Here is a 27,180-nt window from a genome sequence, read left to right as displayed (position 1 = left end):
TCCATTTCCCATACAGGCTGAAATCCCTAAGTCTCTCAAAAAGAATAGGTGTACATGGTGCTGAACACTACAGTATTCACATACATCCCCTCGAAGGGAATGGATTGATTTTAAGCCTCAAACCAGCTTCCTCAATCCAACAGGATGGGCACAATTTAAAGTCGAGGATTGTTTTGCAATTATTGCAATTATGTCACAAAACAGTGGGAGAGCAGATGGACTTCAGAGGTGTATCAGATATTCTGCTGCCTCTTGCTATTTGAAATATTCACCCTAGGATTGCAGAGTGTTAACTACAAGTAATACATTTGCTCTTCACCACTTAATATAGCCCCCTTAGTGAAATAAGATTTTTGAAAGACTAAATCTGTGAAGGAACTACATTTACTCTAAAAAGCTCTGGATTTTAGTTTCTTGAACAATAACAACAAAATCTCACTAACTAGAAAATATACCTTTTTAAAGAGAGGTTTTGGAGCCTCCTTTACTGGAGACACTAAATAACTGCCTGGACAATTCCATGTAATGTGCTCTAGAATGACCCTGCTTGAGCAGGGAGGCTGGACCAGATGACTCACAATGGTCTCTTCCAACCTGACACTTTTGACAAGAAGATAGTAGGACAGAGTTGCTGACTTTTTAGAACTACAAGTGACAGGGCTAAGTTTTCACTCACAGTGTCCATCCAGTTCAAATCTACAGTGTCAGCCAAGCAGTATTTTTCACTAGGGAATCATGAACAAGCACATGATGGAGACAAGACAGCAGTAGGTTACAGACACATAGTTGGAAAATTCCTACCTTAGCCTTGGTTCCATGTTTAACTTTGCTTTGCTGCATTATAGGCAGCATCCCTGAGGCTACTGTTAAACATAAATCTATTCAACAGCAACTGCTCCTTCCTCTGTTCTGAGATGCCACAGACCAGTGTTGAGGATCAAAGCTGTATTTCACTAGGGATATACTCATACTACAGTTTCTGGAGTATATGCTAGCATAATTTACAGCAACCTCAGTGAGCCTGGTTTGACATCTTAAAGCCGTGCTTTGGCACATCATTTGGCTCAGGTGGGTTCAGAAATATTATATGCAATACATAAAAAAAACTGTGTCCTTGATCACTACCCCCAATTTCCAGCAACTTTCAGGGCCACTTTATTATATACTGTCATAAAGTCCCAAATCCTGTAACGTTTTGTAAATGTATGAAGGGACAATGTTTTCTTTCTGTATTGATACCTTTTCTCCTCTGTTGATCTTTTTCTGTGCATTTTATCTTTTAATATTAGGCATTGATAAACCAGCAGTCATAACAAAAGAACCCTTGTTTTTATACTTGATTGACCATTTGGCATTAATTTATTACTGGACTATCTTCCTGTAATTGCACTGGTATATCAAGATGCATTTTAGAACTCCAGCTGTAGAAATGCACTGGGAATGTTAACATTCATGAAGCCTCTGCCAGATATTTTTAAATGTTTTTACAAAATTTCTTTTATCCACAAATGCCAGATAGAATATTCTGACAACACTTTGATAGTGTTAAGTTACCTGACATTAAAAATGCTGCATCCTTTTCAGCATTGTATTTGCCCTGCTAATGTTTTCTATTTGAGTGAGACTGATAAGCTTAATGAGTGCATCTGATGAGAAAAATCCAGTGAAACAATTACAATGCCTGTATGATCAAATAGCACTGACAGACTTGAGTATCACATGCTTTTTCTCTTTTTACTAAAACAAGCCTGATTAGGCAGTTTTAAGTTTCCTGTTCTGAAAAAGAAACTACTTGTTCTCTTTTACTGCAAGTCCCAAATTTCTTGACTTTTCTGAATTAAGTGATCATTAACTTAAAGAAGACACAGCAATTTAAGGGTTTCAACTGTTCAGAAACATGAGTTTGGATCTGTCATGGAATACCAAACTACTTGCATCTGATGAGGAAGTAGTCCTTGCTCTCTCAAATCCTCTCAACTGAGATTTCTTATAAGTCACTTTCAATAGCCAAGCATCAGGAGTCAGATATAGAGCTAGCAAGGACTCACCATTAAACTTATCATATTCTCTCTTGACTGTTTTGGAGATGGGATATGGCCAGCTGTTAGGGAAGACTGCTGTAATACTGCTACTCATTATCCTTCCTTGTCATGCTTCTAAATTAAACATCTTTTGGGTAACCTACAAGAAGAATTAAAATCCCTTGAAGGGATATATGAGACTAGATACACTGAAAATTATTTGTCAAGATGTAAGAAAAGCTCTTCTTGAGGAAGAAAATGTTATCAAACTGTGAGGAACTGGGTATTACTGCTCCAGTGCCTACCACTGTCTACAAGATCTAGAGAAGCAAGGAGAGAATGTGCACTTCCTTTTTTGCACAGCACCCAGTTTCCTGTAGCAGTAATTTAGCAACAAGGATCAATACAGCCAAGAAGAAGAAAAGAGAGAGAAGTCCTCTTTTCACAGTGACCCTGCAGCTGCATCATATACTTGGCTGAGTGCACAAAACAGTGGAAAGACAGAGTAAAACACCTATTTTTTCAATCTTTCAATATCCTGGAATTGAACAAACCCAATCCAAGATCTAAACTAGCCAGTGAAATATGAACAAGTATGCTGCTCCTCCTAACAAAGTTTAGTTTATGGCTGTATAACATGGCAACCACTTTAAAGCTTTGGCCAGGTTAGGCAAACCTAAGTCTTACAAAAAAATAATTAAAGACTAGGGAGATCAGCTCGAAATAAGTTTTCATTTTAGAAGTAGAGCAATTTATCATTTTAATCATATTACAGTAAAAATTTCTCCAAGCCAAATTATTTTCTGTTATCTTGAGCAGAATACTTTGTCATAATGTTCTTTTTCACAGACTCCCACTTTTCAAGGCATCTCAAGACAAGAAACATTCCATAGTCTCCACAACGCTCAAAATCATCTCTCATTCTGCTCAATACCAGGGCCAATGACAGCTCCAAGAATGCAGGAACAAAGAGTATACATTGTTGTTTGATAGAAAAACCCCTAAATTTATTAGACAGCTACATCATTGATATGTATAGGCAAGCCTGCACAGAAGGAAAATGCTGGTGGTTCAGCAGAATCCTCCAGAGAGTAGCAGGAGCAAGTGCCCAGTACTGTTAAGCACTAGTGAGCTAGTCTGGGGACCTTGTTCAACTTGCACATTAAGTAGTGCTAAGGATCTTGGTCATCATCTGCCACTCTTTGACACAACTGCAGTAAAAGTTACTATCATATCATGACATACTTCCTGACCTCTTAAGAAAAAAAAATCCTTGGATTTGATGCAGGCTAAGATTAACAAAGTCCATGAAATGTAAACAGTTAATAAATTAGCAAATCCTAATGAAAAGTTCTAAGCAGGTTAGTGTGCCTGAAAGCCTGCTCAAAGTTAGTCGCTTTCTCTTTAATGAAGCAAAAATAGTATTTCAAAGAGGAACAACCCAAAAAGTGATATTAGAATAAGGTATTGCCATTGCTGAGGCTCTCTAGCAACTCAAAGGTTAACTCAGCACATTACTCAGCAGCTTACCACCAACACTGTCAGTTTTCCCAAGATTTCTTTTTTTCCCTACTTCCCCTTTTCATTCCACTAAAAGCAGAAAAATGGGAAGTGTCTGGCTCCAACTCTTACTCCTGTACTCTACTATTCATATCACTTAACTGCTTTCAGCTTACGGAGATTGCTGACTAGCATTTAAACTCTTTTTCTGACAGCATCCAACATTTTTGGAGAACTCCATTTGAGATCTAACCACTTCCCATAACTTCATACCTTTCTGCAAAGCTTTTTTCATCTGGTTTGGAAACCAAAGTAGAAATTTAATTAGTAAGTTTTCAATGTGGAAGGATACAAAAGTACCAGTCCACAATGTGTGAAGACTGAAGAAAAGCATGCAGTATAATCAAGGTAACACTCAATTACTTGACTGCTTCAAGAGACTGTAACATACAGTTCATCTGGACACTGGACACCCACATTTTGGAATCATGTGCAAGACCACTGCTAACCAGATGAAGCCTTATCTCCCAGTCTTTGCAACTAGTCATCTCCAAATACTACACATCTGAATTTGCGTGTCCTTGTCTGAATCAGCCTATTTATCTTTTATAGCTTCTGAAGTAAAGTTTAAGTGCAGTATACAGTGTCCATAAATAACTCCTAGCAGAGAGACATACTGCTGCATTAAAGCAGTTGGACTTTGGCTTGTTGGCTTTTATTTCAGCAAGTATAAAGTTTCATAGGTAGCTCATGTATTCATAGTAGCAGCATCAAAACTATGAGCAAGCACTTAGAAGTTGTTTTAGAAAGGTATTGTACAAAGTCAGACCATTAGTTTTCAATATGTATGTGAGTAATCTCTGTCAAGATATACCCTGAGGAAGTGTGCTCAATGTTGTTTTACACATGCTAGTGCGGGTGTCTGGCTATCTGCTCCACAATAGAGGTACTTTCTAAAGACAGCCTTGTTCTCTTTCACTTCTCAGAAGAATGAAAAATAGCTTACTTGTTTGCAACCACAGAAATCAGCAACAAGAAAACAGTTTCCTTCAGATGTAGAAATCAGGTAATCTAGATCAAATGCAAGATTCAAGACTCTTGAAAAGCAAGCCACATACTAGTAACACCAGGTTACTTGAGTAAGACCCTGCCCGAATATAGAAAACCAAGCTATTTGTGCTTTTCTACTATATCAAGCACAAAGAACATTCTCAGTATCTTTGATGAAGAGGCTTTTCCAGGAACTGTTGTATTTTGTCTGCTAAAGATGAGTGGTTGAAGTCTTCAGTTGATCAATCTAAAAACATTCATATTTTCATCTCTGTCTAGTTTTCAACCAGCTTCCCTGACTTCACAAAGCTATACTTTCATACAGTTACATAATACTTGCAAACACAGGTTTTACGCTTCAGAAATAAAGTCCAACCAAACCACAGCTTAGACAGGAAGGCTTCCAGTGAGTATTTTTTATGTTGTAGCTTAAGAAAAATAACTTGAGAATTTATTTTTAAAAATACACTAATAGAGCCATTTTAGTACTACCAAATTGCAGACTTTCTTATCCCCACCTAAGTTTCAGTAGCAATAGTTTTAATTCTGTAAGAAAGTTAAGAGCTAGTATCAACATGCCTTTGTTAGTTTTGTAATTGGCAGAAGTCACATGGGATGCCCTTACCACACAATATACTAGAAACACTTTAGCTGCAGGCAGAAAGATACATTTTACACTGGGCTTCAACTAAGTCTAGTTGAAATCGGGCTATTTGGGGTTTTATTCGTAGAGATGGAAAAAATTAAATTTGAATGAAAAAACCTGAAACTCCTATTCTGAGGCAATTCCATTCTTGAACATCAAGACTTGACAATTTCACTCTTCATATCTTCATCTATTGTATCACTTACAAGGCTGATTGTCAGATACCAGTGTTAGATCAAACCAATCTGGTTTTCAACTTGGTCAGAGCTCACTGTTGTTAGATATGTAAAAGTTACAGGTGTTGCTACAATAGACATGTATAATCACAGATTTTAGATTCACACCAAAGCTCTGTATAGCCAAGAAACTTTATCTTCACTAACATGAACAGACCACCTTTCTCCATCATGCATGCAAACACATCAGAAGAGCACAGCAATGGTAGTCTAAGGAAAAGTATCTACATCACAAGTTAAGGCAAAAAAAGGAGAAAATGCACCAGGATGAGTCTGTATCAAAGCCATCTATTATTCCAGAGAAAATAAAAATCAGATTGAAGACAGCACACTTCTCTTACACAGACTAACTCATTACTACTATTTTTTTGTGTATCAGAACATACCCACACCATTCAGTGCATTCATATGCAATACTATATCTACCTTTCAGAAAAAGGAAGGCCAAGGATATTCTACTTTGTCATAGACATCACCTTTACTGTTTTCCAAGCATGACAACTTAAGTAAAAAAAGTCAGAGCACAAAACATTTTGAAGTTTCAGCTACCACCATTTGTATTCTTTTGTGATAGTTTACACATTTTTTTCTGAAAACCCTCCTCCTGAAACTTAAATGAGCTTTTCCAAAATATTTTACAGGAGAAAGAGCAAGCTGGGAGCAAGTTCAATTCTGCCTAGAATCACCAAAGTTACAGCTACATCTGGCAAGTTTCACATCTTCAATTTAATCACTCCAATTTAGAAGTTCTAGTTAATGCCAATTAATTGCTCACTCAAGCCCTGCAGGGGAAAATAAATACACTCATGAATAGTTTATAATGCTGTCTTTGGAAACAAATGTATTGAAGCAGCTGAAGAGTTTCCCATGCATCTGGTTTACTGGCTACCAGACAGATGAGGGCTAAAGTTGCTTTGACTTTCTGGGGATCTTCTGAGAGGACAAAGTAACTGCAGAGGCAAGGTATGTGCATGCACCAACTGTTTTAGCTGCAAGTCAAACACCTCAATGTTAAACAGCAGTTTACAGAAGCATTCTCTTCTAGAAAGGGGATGCTCTAAATACTGCTGCTTGCCAGAAATGGATTAAAAAAATTGCTGTAGCTATGGATGTACCCAAAACAAAGCTGTTTTCAGGTAGGGGGATAGAATGAGCAATTTAACAGTTCACATGTAAAGCTTGCATCTTTCACTGACTTAGTCACTTCACAATCACTGACAAGACTGATGTACATATTTCTGCACCTGCAACTGTAAAAGCAGATAAAATATTTAATATGTAATTTACAATGTATTTTATCAGCTTGGCATACAGATGAACAGAATATATCAAAGTAGTTGAGTTATAGGATTGTGGAGGCCCTGCAAAAATATTAATTCAGATATCTGCTAATTTAAAAAAAAATCAATTTGCATTTTAGAAGTGATACAATTCCATCTACCACAAAATACAAAGAGCTGCAAAAACGTATACCATTCCAACAACAATGTATATAAGTTATTAAATAATGATCTGATTTAAAAGAATATAAATGAAGCCTTTAAGTAGGTCTTTTCTACATGCATATTATTCCTCATTAAAGAAAAATATGTAAAAAGGCCATTGGTAATTGCTTTGTTAACCACTGTAGAAAACGCCAATTCTCTGGTCACAGACGCCACTAGTTTAGCACTTAAGGTCTCTGCAGTGTTACATGTGATTATTTTTAAATACTGTTAATTCTATTACTCCATTGGTAAAGAATGTGTGACTTGGAATATGGCAGTCTTCATATTGAGAGGGCAGTGATGCACAGTTTTATAATTATCCAGAAGAACAGCACCCTCCACTGCTCTGTACTTGTGGCTCATCATCAATGATCTGTACACCTCGCCTTGCTATTCCTGACTGACTGGAGCCATTGCCTCTTGCTCTTTCCTCCACTTGAGCAGTTTCTATCATTCCTGTAAAGAAAGAAGTGTATTAGATGACATTCCACTGCATTAATTCCACCACATTTTTACATTAAGACTCTACTGTCTTAATCTATCTGAACTATATGCACAGAGACAAAAGTTCAGCAAGAGCAGTTCTCCTATTTGTTATGCAGAACTAAGTACTCAGGTATCACATGGCACAGCTGCAAGAACATACTAAAGTCTTTTGCTAAAGCACCCAACATAAGCAGCTCCTGGTAACTAAGGGTCACTTAGGTGTCCTGGAATTAGCAACTTCAAAAGCTAGATTTACCCACCCATAGCATTAACATTGTTTAAAAAACCTAACCAACCAAACAAGAAACTCCACCCTCCCAAAAAATCCACCCCCCCTAAACCCCAACCAACTATCTCTTCAGAAATGCAGGAAACCTTCTCCTGAAATTCTTTTATCACAGAAATACAACTATCAGGATGATTTGCCTGTGCTGGATTTTCATCCCACGTACCATGATCTTTACAATTTAAGATTTCTGTTTAAAATTTGCATCAATAAAGCTTTGAGTTTACAATTTGTAATTGACATCAGTTGAGAAGATTTTTGAAAGAAGTTGAAACAGAGGGTTTGAAGCAAGCATTGGTGGGACCAGTAACATGAAGTGAGAATTGGGTTATTACTTATGTGTGGTAGCAGTGTTTCAACAAATGACCAAGACATTTTTCAGTACAGCATGAATATGCAATATTGTAAGCATCCATACATCAAGCTTCCAGAGCTGTTACAGAACACAACTGGCTTGAAGTAGAGTGAAATGAAGTCAGTTCTAAGTCGTACTTCACACTAAAACTTTTCTATACAGCCTGAAAAGCATTTCTGAAGCCCGAAGCACTTTATAAATGAGCTCCTTACCAACAAACCACAAAATACTTACTTTTGCAAAGGTCAAGAAACAGTTCTTCAATTCCTTTGTTCTGTTTAGCTGACGTATGATAATGTTTTGCTCCAACAGATTCAGCATACCTGTAAAAATGCAGATATGGAGCCTCACTGTAGTAAAGGACTCAATCTTTCTAAGCCCTTTTACATGAAGGAATAAGATGATCACAAGAGGTTTTATTCTGACTTCAGAGTTAATCTACACATGCTTATTTAATTTTAAAAATGGAGTTGTTTAAAACTGCCAGGACTGATGCAATACACTAGATATAATTTCATGTCTAGAAATGGTTTTAAACTGCAAATGTTGATTTTAATCACAAACTACTCTCAAGCTACAGTTTGGTCAGCCAGGATACCCTGTGACTCAGATACTAACAGAACACTCAACAACTGGCAGGCATAAGCCAGCAGTGCCTAGCTGGCTGCTATGTTAACAGCATCACGAGTTTATTACTCCAGCATAATTCTGCAATGACTGTTTCTATTAGTAATAGGCGTGACTTACATTTCTGCTTCTTGCACTGAAACATGTCTCTCTTTTTCCAAGTCTATTTTGTTACCTGTTGAAGACAAGTTAATTTTTTAAGTCTTTGTACTCTAAAATTACCCAAAAAGAAAGACATGTAAGCATGGTACTCCATTTTCTCAAGCCATCCCAGTAAAGACCAGCTCTTGCAAAGGTCTCACTTTTAAGGAAAATATGATTTAAAAATCTCCTTTCACACACATATTTACAGGCAACGAAATGCTACTTCTGTAGAGCAATCAGGACAGCTAAATGCCTCCAGATAATTCAGCCTTTTCCCCTTTTCTCTGTGATTTATTAGCACCATCCACATGCTGCAGAGGTAATTTTTGTAGAATGTCCACATATCTAACCTCATGAAATGGTTTTAATAATTAGAGCATTTCTGTTGCATTCCATTTGCATTGAAATATCCAAGCTTTAAGGCTCATTCCTACCTGCAAACAATTATCAAAACAAACACCTAGTCTATGCCACCAAGAAAAGCCAGGAGTACAAGTACTTGAAAGAAGAATAATATACCTATTTTTGTTAAACTACAGTCTGCAGGTGTCTGTACAATGCACTTCTAACAGTGTAAAATTAAACAGCTCATTTTTTCCATCAAACTCTTATTTTCCTTCATGTGATCTACTGAAACTTCTAGCTCCAGTTTAATTTTTAAATATCTAACATGAGTTTTACCCCTTCACATGCATTAGCAGTCAAAGCAGCATTTGGAAGATGCTAATAATCAAAAGAGATGTTTCCAACTCAGTCATGTTGAAAAATACTTACCTACTATACATAAACAGATTTCATTTCCCAACATTTTTCGTAATTCCTTAACCCAGTTTTTTACCTGCAAAGAGAACAGATGTTTATTTCACCAGAGAACAGACAGGACAAGCATGTCAAATCAGCTGATGGTAGGGTATCAAGCCTGTTGTCATGCTTTAAAAGTTGTATGATCACTGCATTGACTTAGGAACTGCTCTTTTAAGGGAATAATTGTGAAGAGAGGCAATCACTTCAAGAACCTAAAAATAAGTTAGGCTACATGATACAGTGGAACTTCTACAGCAACTTCTGTAAATCAGTCTTCCCTCTTTTTCTGCACATTTAAATGTTTTGGTATGTAGGGTTCAACATTAAAAGGCACACTCTGAAGTAGCATCCACAAGTCTGCAGGTGAAAGTGTTTAACTGCTAGCACAAGTGCTTTACTTGCCCTACACCAGACTATTTAAATTAAGGTGTTGTTGATCTGTACCCTTACTCTATTGCTGCTAAACGAAACCTTGCCCATACAACCACAATTTCTCATTTCTCTCTACACAGAAGTCCAACTGGTTTTGCCAAAAGCTAATCAGACACAAACTTAGAAAAGAGTGTCATCAGTTTTTAGCTGAAACATCCTAGAGAGTGGGAGCATAGATTGACACAGCATAGAAAAAACATGATCAATCTAATCAGCTAATACAGCCATAAAAATACTAGCCATCAAATTATAAATCTTGAGGATTTGAAGAACAAATAACCTATCAGAGAAGGTAATGTCTCCATTATCATGTATTGCAATTTAAGAGTTCTCAGATCTGTAAAAGGTCCTGTCACTCAGCATCTTTTCCTAGTTAGGTTTACACAGTAAAGATCAGTATGGCATACCATGACAACAGTCCAGGTTTATGTTTATAGCCTGTCACAGGTGACTCACACAGCTGCATCACAGATTATTCTGAGTTAGAAGGGAACCAAAAGGATCATGAAGTGCAATTCTGAAATGAATGGCCCATACAGGGATCAAACCAACAACATTGATCTTATTAGGACTGTGCTCTTAGAAACTGAGCAATTTAATTCTCTGGTGTTCTCTGAATAACCTGACAGCAGGGAAGTCAGTTCTTCAAAAGAATACAGTAAGCTGGATACTTCCATTACACGATCTACATTTGCAAATATAATACATATTGCTGAAAACAGCAGCCTTCTGTTTATAATATCACAGATTATCTTTCAACCAGTTTACAGTTGAGATGTAAAAGCTGCCCAGTACCTTTTGAAAAGAGTCTTCATCTGTTATATCATATACTAGAATAGCGCCATTAGAGTCCCTGTAGTAGATAGGCCCCAATGCATGAAATCTTTCTTGACCGGCTGTATCCTGCATTTAAAATACACTTGTTAGCATTCAAGACAAAGCAAACAATACTTCAAGGAACTCCAAATACTTAAGAAATTCTACTTTATTAAGAAGTGTCTAACACTTGAGATATAGTAAGCCTAAGTAACTTTTTTTCAGGAAAACATTCTAATTAGCTAAGGGGGGAAAAACAGTAATGTAAACATACCCATATTGCAAGATTTACTCTTTTCCCACCAATATTTAGCTTCTTCGTCAGAAAAGATGCCTGGAAAGCAAAAAAGACTGTAGTTAAATTTTACACACAAGACACATAATTTGACTTCAAATTAATTTATCAATAAAGCAACAGAATCAATGAAACACAAATTTCCAGATCAAAAGACTCTGTAAGCAAGAGGTCTAAGCCAATACTAAGCCAATTAGTCATTTCACTACAGTTTGCCAGCAGTCTAGTCTAAATAAATTGGGGTTAAGAAATCATTTACTACATCGTTTTGCTGTTGCTTTGAATGATTTGGGAAGGATGAGTTGTGGGGAAAGAGTCTGAATTCACAACACTGATATGTCTAAGCTGAACACAAAGCATTTCACAAGAGTACATGAAGCTTGGGTAGGAACCAGCCTAACAGGATTTTTAATCTGCAGGAATTAGGTAAAGTAGTTCACTATTAGTAAATTACTAGAACCATAAACAATTGTTTTAACTTATCACTGAATATCTTGGAACATTAGCATTTCACAAGTTTCCTTCTCTGTAACTTTCTTTTTTTTGCTGAAGTGAGCCCACAACTCACCCTCATCTGTTTATTGGTTCTGTGTTTTTGTTTGTTTGTTTGAGCTGAGAAGTCTCAGAACAAGCATACAAGCTGCTTTAAAATTCCATTACTTTAACTTCTGGAAATGTTTTACAGGACCAGAGCACATTGCAAGGTTAATCTAATTTTAGTAACTTGAGTATGTCTGGTTTCCTCTAAACTTGCATGATTCACATTTTCAGACACCACCTCTGTTACTAAGTCTGTAATTTGATGGCTAAAAAGGGAATATAATTTAATACAAGTTTAATGGACCAGAACAGGGTTAGGAACCTGCTCCCCCCAGTCTAAAGACTAGCAGTAAGGTGTTATATCAACAGTTCAGTTACCAAGGGCTAACTTTTGTCTTCTGTCTTAAATCGTAGTCAGTTTTCCTTTCAGTTTTACCTCAGTTTACATTTGGGTTCAAACAAGTACTCTGTGGCATTTTATTAAACATTCATCACAGGTTATTTTAGGCTGGATTGCTGCAGCTCAAGAAGAGTTCTCTGTATAAGCACTGACCAGCCACAGAATCAAGTCACAAGTGTAAAGTGTCATAGGCCAGACAAGCTGCTTGAACCAGCTTGCTGCTTAACTACACAAACAACCAGAATGCACAGAGAATACCACAACAGTTCAATGTACACCAGCCTAAACTGCTGTCCAAGTGCCTTTCTGGAGTGCTGCCTGTATTACAGTTAAAATCATTCAACATTCAATTGCTAGAGCAGCTCCCGCTCTTCAGCTAATTCCCTACTTCCATAGTTTTGTATGACCCAAGATGAGATTATTAAAAAATGTTTTCATCTTTAAAGTTGTACTTTCCCCCCAAACCTTTCCACAAAGTCTGATAAAAAGAGCATAGAGAGAAAGAGCAGACCAGAAGATAAACAGACATTTTCCAAGAACTGATCACTACAACCCCTTGTGTTCCACATAACTAAAGAATTAACACTACAGTACCCCCTCAGTCTACAGTGAGGGGACTCACTGCAGTGTCAAAATTCTGGAAAAACTTCCAGATAGCACATTAAATGGATGTGACTCTCTAGCCAACCTGCAACAAACAGCTTAACAGAAGAGTAGCAAATCTTCAACATCAGAAAACTTTTCATACTTTAAACTCTAGAGAAAGTAGCTGATGGCTTTCAAACAGCTGTCCCTGAGAATTAACTCCTCAGTAGTCATCATTTGTTGTATTACACACAGTTTAAAACCCAAAAGCTTGGAGGCAACTTCAGAACTTTTAATTCAACACTTGGGCCACAGGGAGAGAAGCTACTGTTAGGCACAATGGATCAAGCTTACTTGACAATATTTTATTGATCTGCTGTACTACAGTACTCAATATTCTACTGGGAATCTCAAAGGAAAAGCTCTTCTGAGCAATGCCTGCTTTTGTCATAACACCAACAATCCAAACCTGCTTAGTTGACGCAAATTCCACACAAGTGTTTGAGAAACAATTTCTGAACAGAAAAATCTTTCACACAAAGGGGATTTATATTTAAAAAACAGAGAACTCAGTATCCATAAAGCCACATCATTGTAGCTTTAGCCAATGACCCAGTTAATAGCACAAGTGTATCTCCTATGTGACAGAGCAAAAACTAAAGTAGGTTTATTTACATAGCTAAGTTTTGCTTCAGTATAACCTTCAGGTATGTCCTTCAGGTACTACAGTTTTTGATAGGAATAGTGTCTTTCATCACTCAGAGACAGATTTCCATTTTTTATATAGCCCAACACTAAAAGACTCCTACATGCAAGTAAGGCTTTTTAGTATCACAGAATCATCCCTAATCACAGGAGACTGTGGCAAGGGTATTTGGCACTGGGCTATCATACTTGGTCTCTGTATTAAAACTTGATGAATTTGTAATGATTAAGCTGTAGTCTATCTAAATTCTTAGGCCCATAATCAAAAAAGAAGAGACAGTATCCTCTATCAGACACCCTGATTACAAGCAGGTTTGTCTGATAACAAGATTGGAACTTGGTATTTGAAGCAGTCATGATTAGTAATGAGCAGAAAGCTTTGGGAACATGCTGGCAGAAACCATCAATACTATACTACAGATTTAATGCTTCATTCTTTTTTATTTTGTTCATATACTTGAAGAACACAGTTAGCAGACTCTGCTCATGAATTTGTATGGCAAGTTTGGTGCACTTACCATTAATGAAACATTTTACATCCACAGTGGCAAACATGCCAAAGAAAAATCAACTAATATCTTTTAGCCCTTCAATACACACATACAATACACAACCATTCTGAGGTTAGTGAGGGGAAAAAAAAACCAAAAAAACAACAAACAAAAGAATAGCAGGACTACGCAGTTTTTAGAAATTTGGGAAAACCAACACATAAGAAAGCATCTTAACTTCTGTTTTGAGACAGTTTAGAGAAACAGCCAGTTGCCAAGATTTTAAAGTTTGTCAAAGTTTAAAAGTCAAAGCCTTTGACTCCATACACGGTGTTAGGCAATTACACACAGAAAACATTTTCTCTAATCTCCAAAAAAATTACTGAATCGAGTACTACAAGTTTGAGTTGACTCCATTTACAATCAGCAGCACTTTTCCGTATTATTTCAATTACTACAACAGTTCATTTTTCCTAGGACTTCCACAAACTCAGAGGGCCATGGTTAATTCAAAGATAAGTAATTTCAAACAACTCTTTGAAGCTTCTAATTTTCATATTTTGACACTGTCTTATGACTGGTTTGAATAATACTTAGGCACTTAAAAAAGAAAAATGCACTTATAAGAGCTAAAATTCCAATCTTTTGATGTGGCTGAAGGAAATATTTTCTTCCTTTAAATTGTTTCTTCTGTGAGTTCAGTTTTCTATGCCCACCAGGCCCTTCTAGGAGCTGATAAAGGGGCTTGAGTGGAACACAAGGAAGGCACAGCTGGAACAGTCTCCTGAAAGTCACTGAACAAAAGCAGGTATGTGGCACCTGCCCTTGAGTGCTTGGTGCTCAACAGAAGCAGGTCAGGCATACAAACACTACATATAGCACTGAGCTTCCTTACGTTGTCTTCCACTCACCCCAGCTATCTTGATAACCAAGACATCTTTTGCAGGTTATGCCAAATCCATCAAAGCAATCAGGAACTCTACAATTAGAACCACATCAGCAGCTCTCTCTGGTTGGATATTCTGCAATACTCCATACATTTATGAGAGCAGTATTCAGAAGCTGGATTTATCTTGAGTAATTAAATAATAAAAGGTATTTAACCCAATTTAAAAAACCAATAGTTTTGCAGTAGGTTTATTACTGGAGTAATTCCAGCACACTTCACACTATATCAATTTATATCTTATAATTATTATATCAATATAAGGGCACTTCAATATTTCAAACAATGGGAACCAATTCTAACTGCCCCACCAGGTCTGCCAACAGGTTATTAATTATATTGTGTACAAAAACCCTTGCTTTTCCTGCATCAGCTTTTCCACAATGTTCTAACTAGATGCTTTCTTCTGTGAATCAGTAGCTACCTTAACTTCAACATGCAGACCATCAATATCTTAAGTACACGACTTGACACTTGCACAACTACAGCAACCCATCCCAGCAGCCTCCAGTGCACTCCAGTTAGCATTGACAGAAGGGGAGTGGGGAGGCAGGAGAAACTGCTCCCTTTGAATAGAAGTCTTCAGTTACTAACACCAAAGAATATATTGGAGTATACAAAGAATAACATCACTAGATGAAGTTTCCAGAAGGCTACAGTCTCAGCACCCTTTTTGTTGCAAACATACTGGAATAAAGCACTATGCAATACTTTATTTTCTTAAGTTGGAAAATATTATGGATAGAGAGCATCCTGTCTCAATATCTAGCGATCTTTTCATATGATTCATCATTGTCACTCCTTTGCTGGACCAGGAGCAAAGTATTTATCAAATTTTGGCTTTATTGGAACAAAAGAAATTCAGTGCAATACTTTGAACTGTCACCATGAAACAAAGCAACCTTATCAGATTAAGCCTTTTATCTTAAAAAAAAAAGGATGCTTTGCAAATATTTTACTTCATTGCTTAATCAGATACCCTAGTCTCTCTTCATCTTATTTTTAAATTATCTTTTAATTCAATAGTGGAAGAACTCACTTCAATTTTTGTAAGATGTAGAGAAATAAAAATAATAAAGATAATAGTTTACAAGTGCATATGATGCACAGTAAGACTCAACAGCAATTGACATCGTATTTTACAATCAGTAGTAAGATGCATATGTGGCCAAGGAGGCTCAGAATACAAAAGCAAATCACTTGATAAACAATGTGCAGTCAGTTAAAAGACACAGGTAGCAACCACAAACCTGGTTACAGTAGAGAAATAAAATCTCAGTAGGAACTGAAAGCACGTGCTTCCACTCAACACACCCCTCTCCAGATAGTCAGGACCAAAAACTCTGGAGCCACACTATCTACAGACATTTTTCTATCAGCATTTTGGAGCAATTTAAAAGTGTGTTTTATGATATCTGTGACCTAAGTCTGTATTCCAACCCACTTTTTGGTTTCCCACTACAGATTTAAAGAACAAAACCCAAACAACAAACAAGCTTCATCACACAACTATCTAATCAGACCTAGTCTTAAAACATGGGAAATGAGAATTCAGCTACTCGTGATCATTTTGATGCACTTTAACTGACTGGTCGCCCAATGCTACACTTCTACTGCAGCTCTGACACCTACAAGATACACAGCATCTCTGTGGCATATCAACTCTCAATTACCTCTGTGGCATGACAGCTACAACTAGCTTCCTATAAACACCCTGCCTACTAAGCCTACCAATAGGTTAACGTAAAATCCTGAGTATAAATACAGGATAACAAAGTCTAAAACATTCTTTTTACCTCTTCACAGCAAAAATGAAGCTACATTATCTTTATGAAACATTCCCTGTATTGCTTCTAGTGCATCTATAATCTGCTTTGGTTTCAAGGGAAAGTTTTACTATTAATTGCTTCCAAGAAAAACAATTCAAGAAGTTTTCCCTAAATGCATGAGGATAGCATATAGCTACCTTAAAACTCTTTTCTTTTTAACATCGCCAACTGTTTCTTCTGTACTTCAAGAAACTCTGAATTAGTTCAAAACCCACTACTGGTCCACCAAGCAACAGGGTTTGTTTCTTTATTTAAGAGAAAAAAAATTAAGAGTGGTATACACCGAGTCCACGCTTCCACCTATGCAAGCTGACATCCTGAAAGACTTAACACACCACTCACAACACAAACTTCAAAACATGTTTTCTGAGACCACGTACAGTACAAGCAGCTTATTCTGTACCATGGCATACATGCCATCCATCACTAACTAGTAGGCCATGAAAAAGCCCATTGCTTTCAAGCAGGCACCCTGTCACGTTTCATTAGCCGAGCATCACTTTGTAGTTCTTTATAACAGCAGACAGTACTACCGAGAACGCAGCCAAAATTCAGGCAGCTGTCATGACAAGCAGCTAAGCTTTAAGAATCTTTCCCGTTATTAAATCATAAGCCTTAATCTCATAAACCATTTTGTGAAGGCTGTTCTCCTTAAACAAAAACGTTTAGATAGTGCCAGTGTTAGAATTTGAGAGCATGAGGAAGATTATGATTAACAGAAACGCAGCACGTACGAAACACTTAGTCATCAGTCCACTAACAATGATTACAATAACAACATGACTTTTGCATCATACTTTCCAAGATTCAAATCAAGACATTCATATACGTAACTGGAAAAAACAGAGCGGTTAGTATGCAGAATAGAAACAAGGCCTAAACAGATTGAAAGCTTAGATTTGAGGCGTGAAAAGAACGAGAAATCTGGCTTCCAGCGAACTCGGCGGGGGACAGGCACCATTAGCGAGCGGCGGCTGCGGCCGCCACTGAGCCGCAAAGGAGGCACTGCCAGCAGTGCGCGGAGCGGGACAACAGCGGCGGGACCCCCGCTCCACCAGCCCGCCCCGGCCCGCACCTGCAGCGTGGTGATGTGCTTATCGTTGAACTTGTTCTCGCAGTAGCGCAGCACCAGCGAGGTTTTCCCCACGCAGCCCTCCCCGAGCAGCACCACCTTGAAGGAGAAGCTGCGGCCCCCGGCCGCCGCGCCGGTCCCCGCCGCCATCCGCGCCCCGCCGCCGAGCCGCGCCTCACATCAACGGGCCGCCCCGCGGCGCCACCGCCGCCCGCCGGGACGGGGACCCGCTGGGGAGCGGGGCTGGCGGGGATGGGGATGCACCGGCGAGGCCGCGGAGACAGAGGCTGGGGAGGGACACGGCAACCGAACCTGCCCCGCGGCCGCGGCCCCGCTGCCCCTAATGGCGGCTTCTTCCTCCTACGTCACGCACCGCCCGGTCACGCGCAGCCCCCGCCGCCAATGGGAGGGGGGGACGCGGTGGCGGCGGGAGGCCCCGCCCAGCAGCCGCTAAGGGGGCGGGGCCAGGCGGGATCCCGCGCGGGCCCGCAGGGATTTGTCGCGGGCTGAGGTTTCCTTCTGCAGCGCACGCGCCTGCCCGGCGCCTCCCCGGGAAACCGAAACACACACGGGTTCTCTGTGATTTGCATTCCCTTTAACTAGGCTACACTAGTCCCGAAATGTTGGCAAAATAAAACTCCCTAATGAAGCACTTTAAAACAGGGATGTGGGAGCAGGTGAGGAGAAAGGCACAAGAAAAATGTTCTCCCGTCGAGTTCTTTGATTGCAGGGCTCCAGTAGAGTTTCACACACAGGAACTGGATAACTGCCTTGAAAAACTGGGTATCATTCCTTAATTAAAAGTAATCCTCACAAACCTGTCCAAACGACTGCAGCGCAACCTCTCCCTACTGATCATTTGATGCTAAGAAAAACGCTGCCTATGAAAAGGCTTCATGGTGCAATTTCCTTTTTCTCTGCCATATAGTATTAATGCTCTGTTGTGTGAGAAAGAAAAAAGAACGGAGAATCCATCCAGAAAACAAGGATTGTATTTCCCGAAGCAAGAAGCCTCGTCACTGAATGGCATTACATTCACACAAAGAATGCGTTGTTTTTATTTCCTCCAGAGGTAAGTAAAGTAAGCCTTTTTAGTAAATAAAGGAAATGGGACAAGGGGGAAAAAATCATTGCAGACACAATCTTCAGGCTTATCTTTTATTTAAATAAATTTCTAGTTTTATTAGCACATAAGTGCTGTCAGCAAGATATAAAAGCTATAAAAACACTGTTGTGCTGGAAAGTGATGCTGGCTTCTGCCAGTCATGCCTTCTGTGGACAGGCAGTAAAACTGACTGGCATGTTAGTTATTCATTCAGGCTGAATAGAAGGAGAAAGAATGGAGTTTGGGTTAAGGTTGCCAAAGACAATGGAAATCAGTGCTCATGAACACAACCTGCAGGTTGAGGCTTTCCTGGGTAACTGCTGGCAAATGCATCTGCTGAGACACATGGCTGGGTGGAGGAGTGTCTTCGAAAACCTTCCTGTTCTTATAGCTTTTTACTGTTTGTTTTGGGTTTTTTTTTATTTTGGTTTTTTTTTTTTTTTTTTTTATAGGTTCTATGTGCATTCTTTATATACACACAGGATTGTACTGAAGATTGTGCCTGATTTATACTTTTCAGTTCTTATTTGCAAGGAAATTATCCATATACTGATACATCTGATTGGTTTAAAATTCTGCATAAGTGATTTTTCATCAATCCTAAATGTATTACTACAGTAAACACTGTAGTGGAAATGAGATTTTCTCACTCTTCCAGTGAGAAAGAATGGAAGTTTTGGAAAGGTCTGCACCAGAGACACCTGGTATGAAGTTCATGTGCTGAATGCACCTAGCAGAACAGTGTGAGCACTGTTTTCTAACAGAGGGCACACCAAAACAAGACACTGACTGAAGCCCTGATACACCCATCTTCACCATGGCAGTCACACCTTCAGCTGTGGGGAGGAGCAGATGATGACACAAAGAAAAGTAATGACAGAAAGAAAGACTAATAATTAATATGAATTAATAATTAAATGAAGTTATGTGTGTCAGTCAACAAAATCTAATGAAGAAACAGGTCTCATGAGAGAAACCCAAGATGACATTACAGTCTTTGACTATTCAAACTTAAGGTCATAGCTGTACTAATTTTTTCAGGAGCTTGGCTTAGTATCCACATGGTAACAATTGGAAAAAAATTACTTTTTCATGCAATGAAGGACAAATTCATTCCATAAGAACTGGATGAGTGGTTCATAGCAGTTATTGGTGAGACAGCTGTCTTTGAGAACTGATTTTTCCTTTAGGGTCTTTAGTTTCCTAAATGGCCTGTAAAGTAAATATAAAATTAATGCTAATCAAACTTGAAGTGATATGGCACTGTCAGTGTGATAAACAGTGACAAGAATGAGATATCCATCAGAAACTGTATAAAAAGCTGTCATTTGAAAATGAAAAGTAGGATCATTATAAGGAATACAAAAGTGTTACCTCTTAGTCAATGTAAAAAATTACAGAGTCTAAACCTAGTAGGTATCTAAGTATATGACTGCAGCAAAAGGGCAGAGGTAATTTTTGGATATGAAATAAGGAAGTAATGAAGAAGTTTTTTATCTCAGTGCATGGCACTGATAAAACTTGTACTGGAATTTGACACACAATTTAAAAATAGGGCAGAGATCAGGAAAGGGCTCATTTTGGTCAGCTCATCAGTGCTGTAGAACAAGCACAAGGAAAGAACTAATAGAAGGAATCTAAAGCCAGACACAAAGATTCAAAATGAAAGACAAGTTTTTACAACTATGACCAATTACCAAGTGAAGTAAATAATTCCTTGTTTTCTGACAGCTTTGTGTGAGGGGTGTTGGGTAGCTTGGTGACATGAGTTTGGCCAGACACAGATTGCATTTCAGGCAGTCCCCAGGCTCTCAATAGAGATTGACTATCTCTACCAGCTCTCACACCTAATAATAATTTTTAAAATTTGATTTATTTTTTCAATATTGTGTTCATCATATTCACTGCTGAAAAGGCAGACAGAATTATTAATGGCCCAAATGAGAACCACATCTCACTAAAGGCCTTCAACTAAGACTTCCAAAATTTAGAGAAAACTTGTATTCTAAACATGTACTTCATGGGAAGGAGTGGAAAAATCCCAAGACTACATTGTATGGTTAAAATTGAAGCAATTTATCCTAAAGTGGCCTTTAAAACAAGGACAAAGACTTAATAAACCATTTATAACATTATCATTCAACTCCTACCATTGATATAAAATTTATTGCTGGGCTCTTAAAATACATAAATTTCCTTTGTGAAGGGTTCCTTGAAGTGTTTTGTTCAGCAGATACTGGTGATGAGCAGGTAAACAAATCAGCAACAACAATTACATTGTCAGTTACCATCCTTGCTCAGTCCTGCATTTTAAAATATTGTGTAAAAGACCAGAGTGACTGGACACCAGGATGATCATGTAAACTCTTAAAGCAACTGCTTTCCTTTCTGTGACTGAACAAATGGAATTTAATCAGTTAGCCTATATTTGTAATTTCTTCCCTTAGAAATTTCTAATTAAAGCCAGTGCTTCTTTTAATTACACTAAGTAACCCAGTTTCAAGGAAGTCAATAGACAAAATGCAAAGAAGAGTTTATCAAGGTCAAGTGCATATTACTTTTAGCAGAATGCTTCACCTAAAACCAACATCTTCTTGCCACTTTGATCAAAATTTTGTATTTTGTTATTAGAAGTGGAGAGTTGTAGTGATAGAAATATTGATATCACTTTCTGTCTAGAAAAATGCCTAAGTATGTATTACTCCTGCCCCCCACGTCTGAAGTAGGTGATGCTCCAGGGCATTATGCAGGGCTGGGGGGTTACATCTTTTCAGTTCTGCAGGAAAAAATAAATCTTCTGTGCTGACAAGAGATTCTGAACATGAATGGTCCCATGGGGTCCCATGTGCCTGAACAGATTAGGCTAATTGTCTCTGTCGTGTCCTGATATGGCCTCAAACAAGACTGATGCTGTGATTCTGGGGAAGATGCTGAGCTGGTTTTTTTTAGAACTGCCTTCTAACTAAATTCTGCATTAAACTCTCATATATATATAAGGGTACCTTAGTACCCCTCAAAATCCTTAATGCCAAAGTGGAGCTCAGATTTCTGTGACTTTCAGCCCTAGCTGCCAGTTTTTGTGAGTTTATATTTCACTTTTCCCTAAACCTGGATGGGAAGGGAGACATTATAAATCCCAGAGGACATCAAATAGTACTTTTATGTAACTATTTGCACTAGCAAAGGAAAATAATTGCACAAAACAGATCAGTCCTGTGTCATGCCCAGAACAGCAGACACTGACTTTGTATCTGCTGCTATGAAAAGAGTTCTTGTTCTGTGGCTTCTCTTACTCACAGTCAGAATCAGAGGCGAGCTGCAGACTCCAGTTCAGGAACTGGGGTGGTAAAACAGAGAAAAAAGAAACTGGAATTAAACTCAATCTGTTTTCTTCAAATACTAGCAGAAAACAAACACGAGAGGATGTTCAACAATTCTAAAAGACCTTAAATGATTACAATTGCAAAGAACTAGGGACAAAAATCCCAAAATGGTGTATGTGCAGGCATTATTTTTTGGACTCGCAGACTCCATGACACGGGCATACCCTGATACATATATATCCATTTTTTTGCCACTGGGGAAAAAGTTCAAAATATATTATAAAAAACTGTCTTCATTAAAGAAAAGAAAGAAAATGTAAGGTAAGGCACATCAGTTTAACATCTAGATTACATTCTTATTTCAGGTAAATTCTGAATCCAAGCAAAATATTTGTTAATCTATTCCAAACAAACATGTTTGAATATAAGTGGTGTATTATTCAAATCTACAGGCAAACAATGTGAGAATATTTTTGTTCATTTAACTTGCAAACTCTAAAAAAACAACAAATTACATTGCACTTCTTCTTTGTCTTGTGCTAAGGGCTTTAGGCACTTTTTACGGTTTGGTTGATGGTGGATTTTTTTTTTTTTCTGGCATGGCTTTGCACAAGCTAAATCTACTATGGAGCTCCTTGAGCAGACACCATCAAGTGCAACATCAGATGCTGACACCCATGTCTTGGTTTTCTTATGACACCTCCCAAAAGACAGAGTTTCCAGAATTCAGAGGTGACTAACACTCATGCTTCTCATCCCAATGCATCATGAATCAGCTCCTTTCACTTTCTCATTTTAAATTATATTAGGATGAGACGCTTACTGGAATGAGATGATTCACATCTATTGGGAGCACCATAACCAGGGCATTTGGCAATTTAAGGCAGACTGAAACTGCTGCTGCTTTTGGGGAGCATTTGATAATAGCAGCTTTTGACAGTGGAATGATTTCAGAACCTAGGAAGTCAACAAGTGGAATAATGAAATATCAGGAAAACAAGTAGTAGTGACAAGTAGGATTACACAAGTCATTGCTTTTCTAGCACTGGGCTGAACTCTGCACAAACCACCACAAGAGCCCTTTACCAAGAAACATCAGAGCACAGTCACACGATTTTTTATGTTGTCCTTCTATCTTCCCAGCTTTGCAGATAAGGCTGCAGCTGCCAAGACCTTACAAAAATAGTTACTGAAGATACTAAAGGGTATTAATAAATGAGCACCTTACTGCTTTCTACTGATGTTTCCTCTAATTGCAGGATGCATTCTGTTTTTTTTTAAACCACTGTCATCCTTGCTAATGGTGAGGGTTTGAACCTCCAAGACCAATTTGGACAGTCATCATATTGCAGTATTTAATTGTGCTTTATGCTTTGTTTGAACAAAGCCACAAAAAAGCAGCCACCAGACAAGAGAGGTGCAAACAAGTTATGCAAGGTTCACAGGTGACTCAGCAGGTCCAGCCAGGTACCTTCCTGCAAACAGGCAGCTGTTTCCACACTGGTGGTATTCTCCTTTCCTCAGCATGGGCTAGGCTGGTTCTTCCACATTTCAGCTAATCCAGTCTTCACTGCCAGAATCTCGCCTGGATTAGCAAACACTTGTCCTAAATCAACAAATCCCTAAAACTCTAGAACAGCAAATCCCAGAACAGCACAGAGCAACCAATGCTGCTGGGTGATCTGCTAAAGTGAAAAAGTGTATGGCACTTGCTTCATACCATCAGCCAGTCACAAAATGTTTCCTGATCAGAAATCATAATGGTGCTCCATCTACTCTCCTGTGAATCCACCTTTTTGTGTTTCAAGGAAAACTCTGACATATAAGGATGTGGTAGAGCACCCATCATCAAAGGTTTTCAAAATGTGATTGGACAGACTGATTATTGCTAGATCAGTTCACCAAAGATCCCTTTCCCACAAAAGGTTGGACCAGATGATCTCTCAGAAGTCCCTTCCAACCTGGGCTGTTCTGTGATTCTATGATTTAATTAGTGGTTGTAGTGGTGTGATTCTATGATTTAATTAGTGGTTGTAGTGGGAAGATATTAAAATTTACTTTATGGGATGAATATTGAAGCTACTAAATATTTCTGGTGGAATTTCTTCACTTGGAATCAAGTTTTACAGACTTAGGAGTACCCATGTACAAGCTGTCATTTGCTTAGAAGCTTTGTTTCCACATTTCTGTATTCATCCTCATTTGGTATTGTCATTAATATTTACTGAGGGTGGCTGCAGGCTTGGAAGTGCTGCAGGGATCCACATAGTTTGAGTGAATTCATGCACCTTCTCTGATTTATGCCTTACAGCAGGCCCATAATTGTATCCCAGAGCTGCACCTTATCCCCCAAAATAAGCAGTATTTAAATTTAGAATTATTATCCAGTTATAGCAATAGCCAGAAGCAGATACTGTAACATACTTACAAAGCTTTAAGGGAATAAATTTCAGTAAAACAGGTTAACTCCTGCTTGAAGAAATGGCAATTTAAAATGTTAGATAATGAAATGTAAATAAAGGGCTGCGTGGGGACCAAAGTACTGCTGGGAGAAATGCAGGGAAAACAAATCCTACTTGCAAATCTGAAATGCCCAGTCTTAACAGATTGTAATATGAATAATGCCCAAGTTGCTTCTGTAAAATATCAACAGTATTTCATGACATTTCAGCCCTTTATTGCCAGAAAAAATCAGCTTGTCCTTAATATCCAAGAGAGGTGGTATACTACCTTTGTTTTTTTACATCACTTTATTTTGCTGTCCCAGGAAACTGTGCAATGATGGATGAATTAAATGCAGCATGTGCAGGCTCAAGACAATCTGCAGTTGTAACAATAAAATAGAAATTAAAAAACAGATACTGATGACTCTGATATGAGTACTTAGCAATGATGGCACCAAGTCTAGGTAAGACCTGGCTAAAGGTTTCTCATGTCAAATTATTTAAAATTTTACTCAAACATCTATCACATCTACCAATCAAGACAAGCATGAGGATCTGTAACCCACAACTGTAACCACTTCAATTAAAAAGTTTTTGAGTGTATTGCCTTGATGCTGTGAAAATAATGATGCCACTCAATTATGAATGCAAAGTCAGTGACAGAGGTATATACTAGGGGTACTGATGGTTCTGAAACTAAAGAATAATTTAAGTGTATAAAGAATGGAATTAAATTTGTTAACTGCAGTAACCTATTTTGCAATTTCAAATCTATCAACTTCCTGGTTTTCTCTTAACTCTCTTTTTCTTTTTACTTCCTGCATTTTGTGTCTCTCCAAGTAGCACTTGGACAGGTGGTAGCTCTGTCTGATGCCTTGTGAGCCCAGGAACTTCTCTTAGTGACCAACACCAATTTACAGGCAGTTTGTCACATTCTGTAACTTCTTCCCATCCCTTACTCCCACCTCCACCTTCTCCAACAGCCTGTCAGTTTACAGCTACTAAGTAGTTAAATGTAACAATATTTGCCTAAGCTATACTCTATATACCTGAAGTTAAAAGATTTCAAGTATGCTCAGAGATTTCTGTATACAGGAAACTTATGAGTGGAAATTTCAAAAGCAACTCAAGTGTCATCACTAAGACATGACCAAAATAAAAAAATCCAAAATAATGGCCTTTGAAAATGCTAATTCATTCAGATCACATTCATTCCTATGATCACAGATCAAAGCATTTCATGCTGCTATGAATATGAAATCAGATGTCTTCTCACTATAGTAACCTAGTTTCCAAATGAAAACAGTGAAAAAGCTGACCATGTCCACTTCAGTGGCTAAAAGTACACTTCACTTCAGGAAACAAAAGAATGTAGGAATAAGGCATTTAATTAAAAAAAAAAAAAAAACAAAAAACACCTTACAAAAATTTTATCTTGCTTAATTCTAGCAACCACAACAGTATTAATAAAATCTTAGAAGACAACTAATACAGTGTTTATTTAGAAGCAGCATTAAGTCCAAACAGTGCATAAAATTTCCAAGTGTTTATTGTTACAGTTTAAGTGCATATATTATTTCCAAAATTTTGTGCCCTTCCACAGGAACAGACATAGAGCATCTACACAATTTGTTCTTTTCAGAAAGCTTTTACTACTTCAAAATCTTATCTTTATAGTTGCCTAATACAGTGAAGTAGTTCCAGTGATGAATCCCAGATTTATATAGACTAGATTTCAAAAGAGTAAACTCAGTACGGAAGGTTTTAAAGTTTTTTAATATTCCCATAAAAGGTGACAAAATAAAAAAATCAACTGAATTAAGACAGGAAATATACACATGAAACTTGTAAAAAAACCCCAGATGTTCAATACAAAATATTCATCTGTCTCTAACAAGAGAAGAAAAAGCTTTACATAAGTTAAAAATATGTGCCCATGCTTCTGAATATCAACACTGAGAGGTTATGATGAGGGTATCTCTAAAGTTTAAATGCAATCTGCACTGGCTACATTACTTCTGCAACTTTTATAAATGAATGATAGAAGACAGAATTACCTAACACAGGAGCCCGAGCGTCAAAAATTAAATTTCTATTTCTAAATGGTTTATAAGTGTGACTTCCCTCATTTGTTACAAGGATAACATCTGTAGCTTCTTTGGCTAAGGTCATCATCTCTAAATAGAAGCCCCAAACAAAATGGGAAACATTTCCACTGCTGAGAAATAACCAAGAAGTATAGTTTGGTTAGAATGCCAAATACTAAGGTGCAATTATATGCTTGTAGAAAAAAGCATTCTCTTTCTAAGAGATGAATGTGAATTCACAACTGTCATCTTTAATTTTAAATTATTTGATAAGCACCACAGTATTGACAAATCTTCATAAATATCATTAGTTTTGAAATAAAGATGTCAAAAAATCATAGAAAGAATTATTATTCTTACTGGAACAGTCAGTGAGTTTCTTTAAATTTAGATTTTTGCTTCAAATGTTATGCATCAATCATCATTTTTATTAAACCTGTTCTCAGGGAATTGGAGATAGTATAATAG

The 27,180-nt window shown here is 37.8% G+C and overlaps 1 protein-coding gene across 1 annotated transcript; it reads right to left on the bottom strand.

Moving 5' to 3' along the window:
* Positions 1-5,723: 5,723 nt before the first annotated feature.
* On the bottom strand, positions 5,724-18,048 carry RAB21 (RAB21, member RAS oncogene family). Its single transcript, XM_079304829.1, has 7 exons — positions 17,757-18,048; positions 11,165-11,224; positions 10,870-10,977; positions 9,613-9,676; positions 8,815-8,869; positions 8,302-8,390; positions 5,724-7,396 (listed from the first exon to the last, which is right to left on the bottom strand). The coding sequence occupies exons 1-7, from the start codon at positions 17,901-17,903 to the stop codon at positions 7,257-7,259; spliced, it is 663 nt and encodes a 220-aa protein (XP_079160955.1). The 5' UTR covers positions 17,904-18,048; the 3' UTR covers positions 5,724-7,256.
* Positions 18,049-27,180: the final 9,132 nt, after the last annotated feature.

This window comes from Erithacus rubecula, assembly GCF_903797595.1.
Source record: "Erithacus rubecula genome assembly, chromosome: 4".
Classification (NCBI taxonomy): domain Eukaryota; kingdom Metazoa; phylum Chordata; class Aves; order Passeriformes; family Muscicapidae; genus Erithacus; species Erithacus rubecula.
Note: the sequence above shows the minus strand (reverse complement) of the source record. Positions and strands in the feature narration are given on the sequence as shown.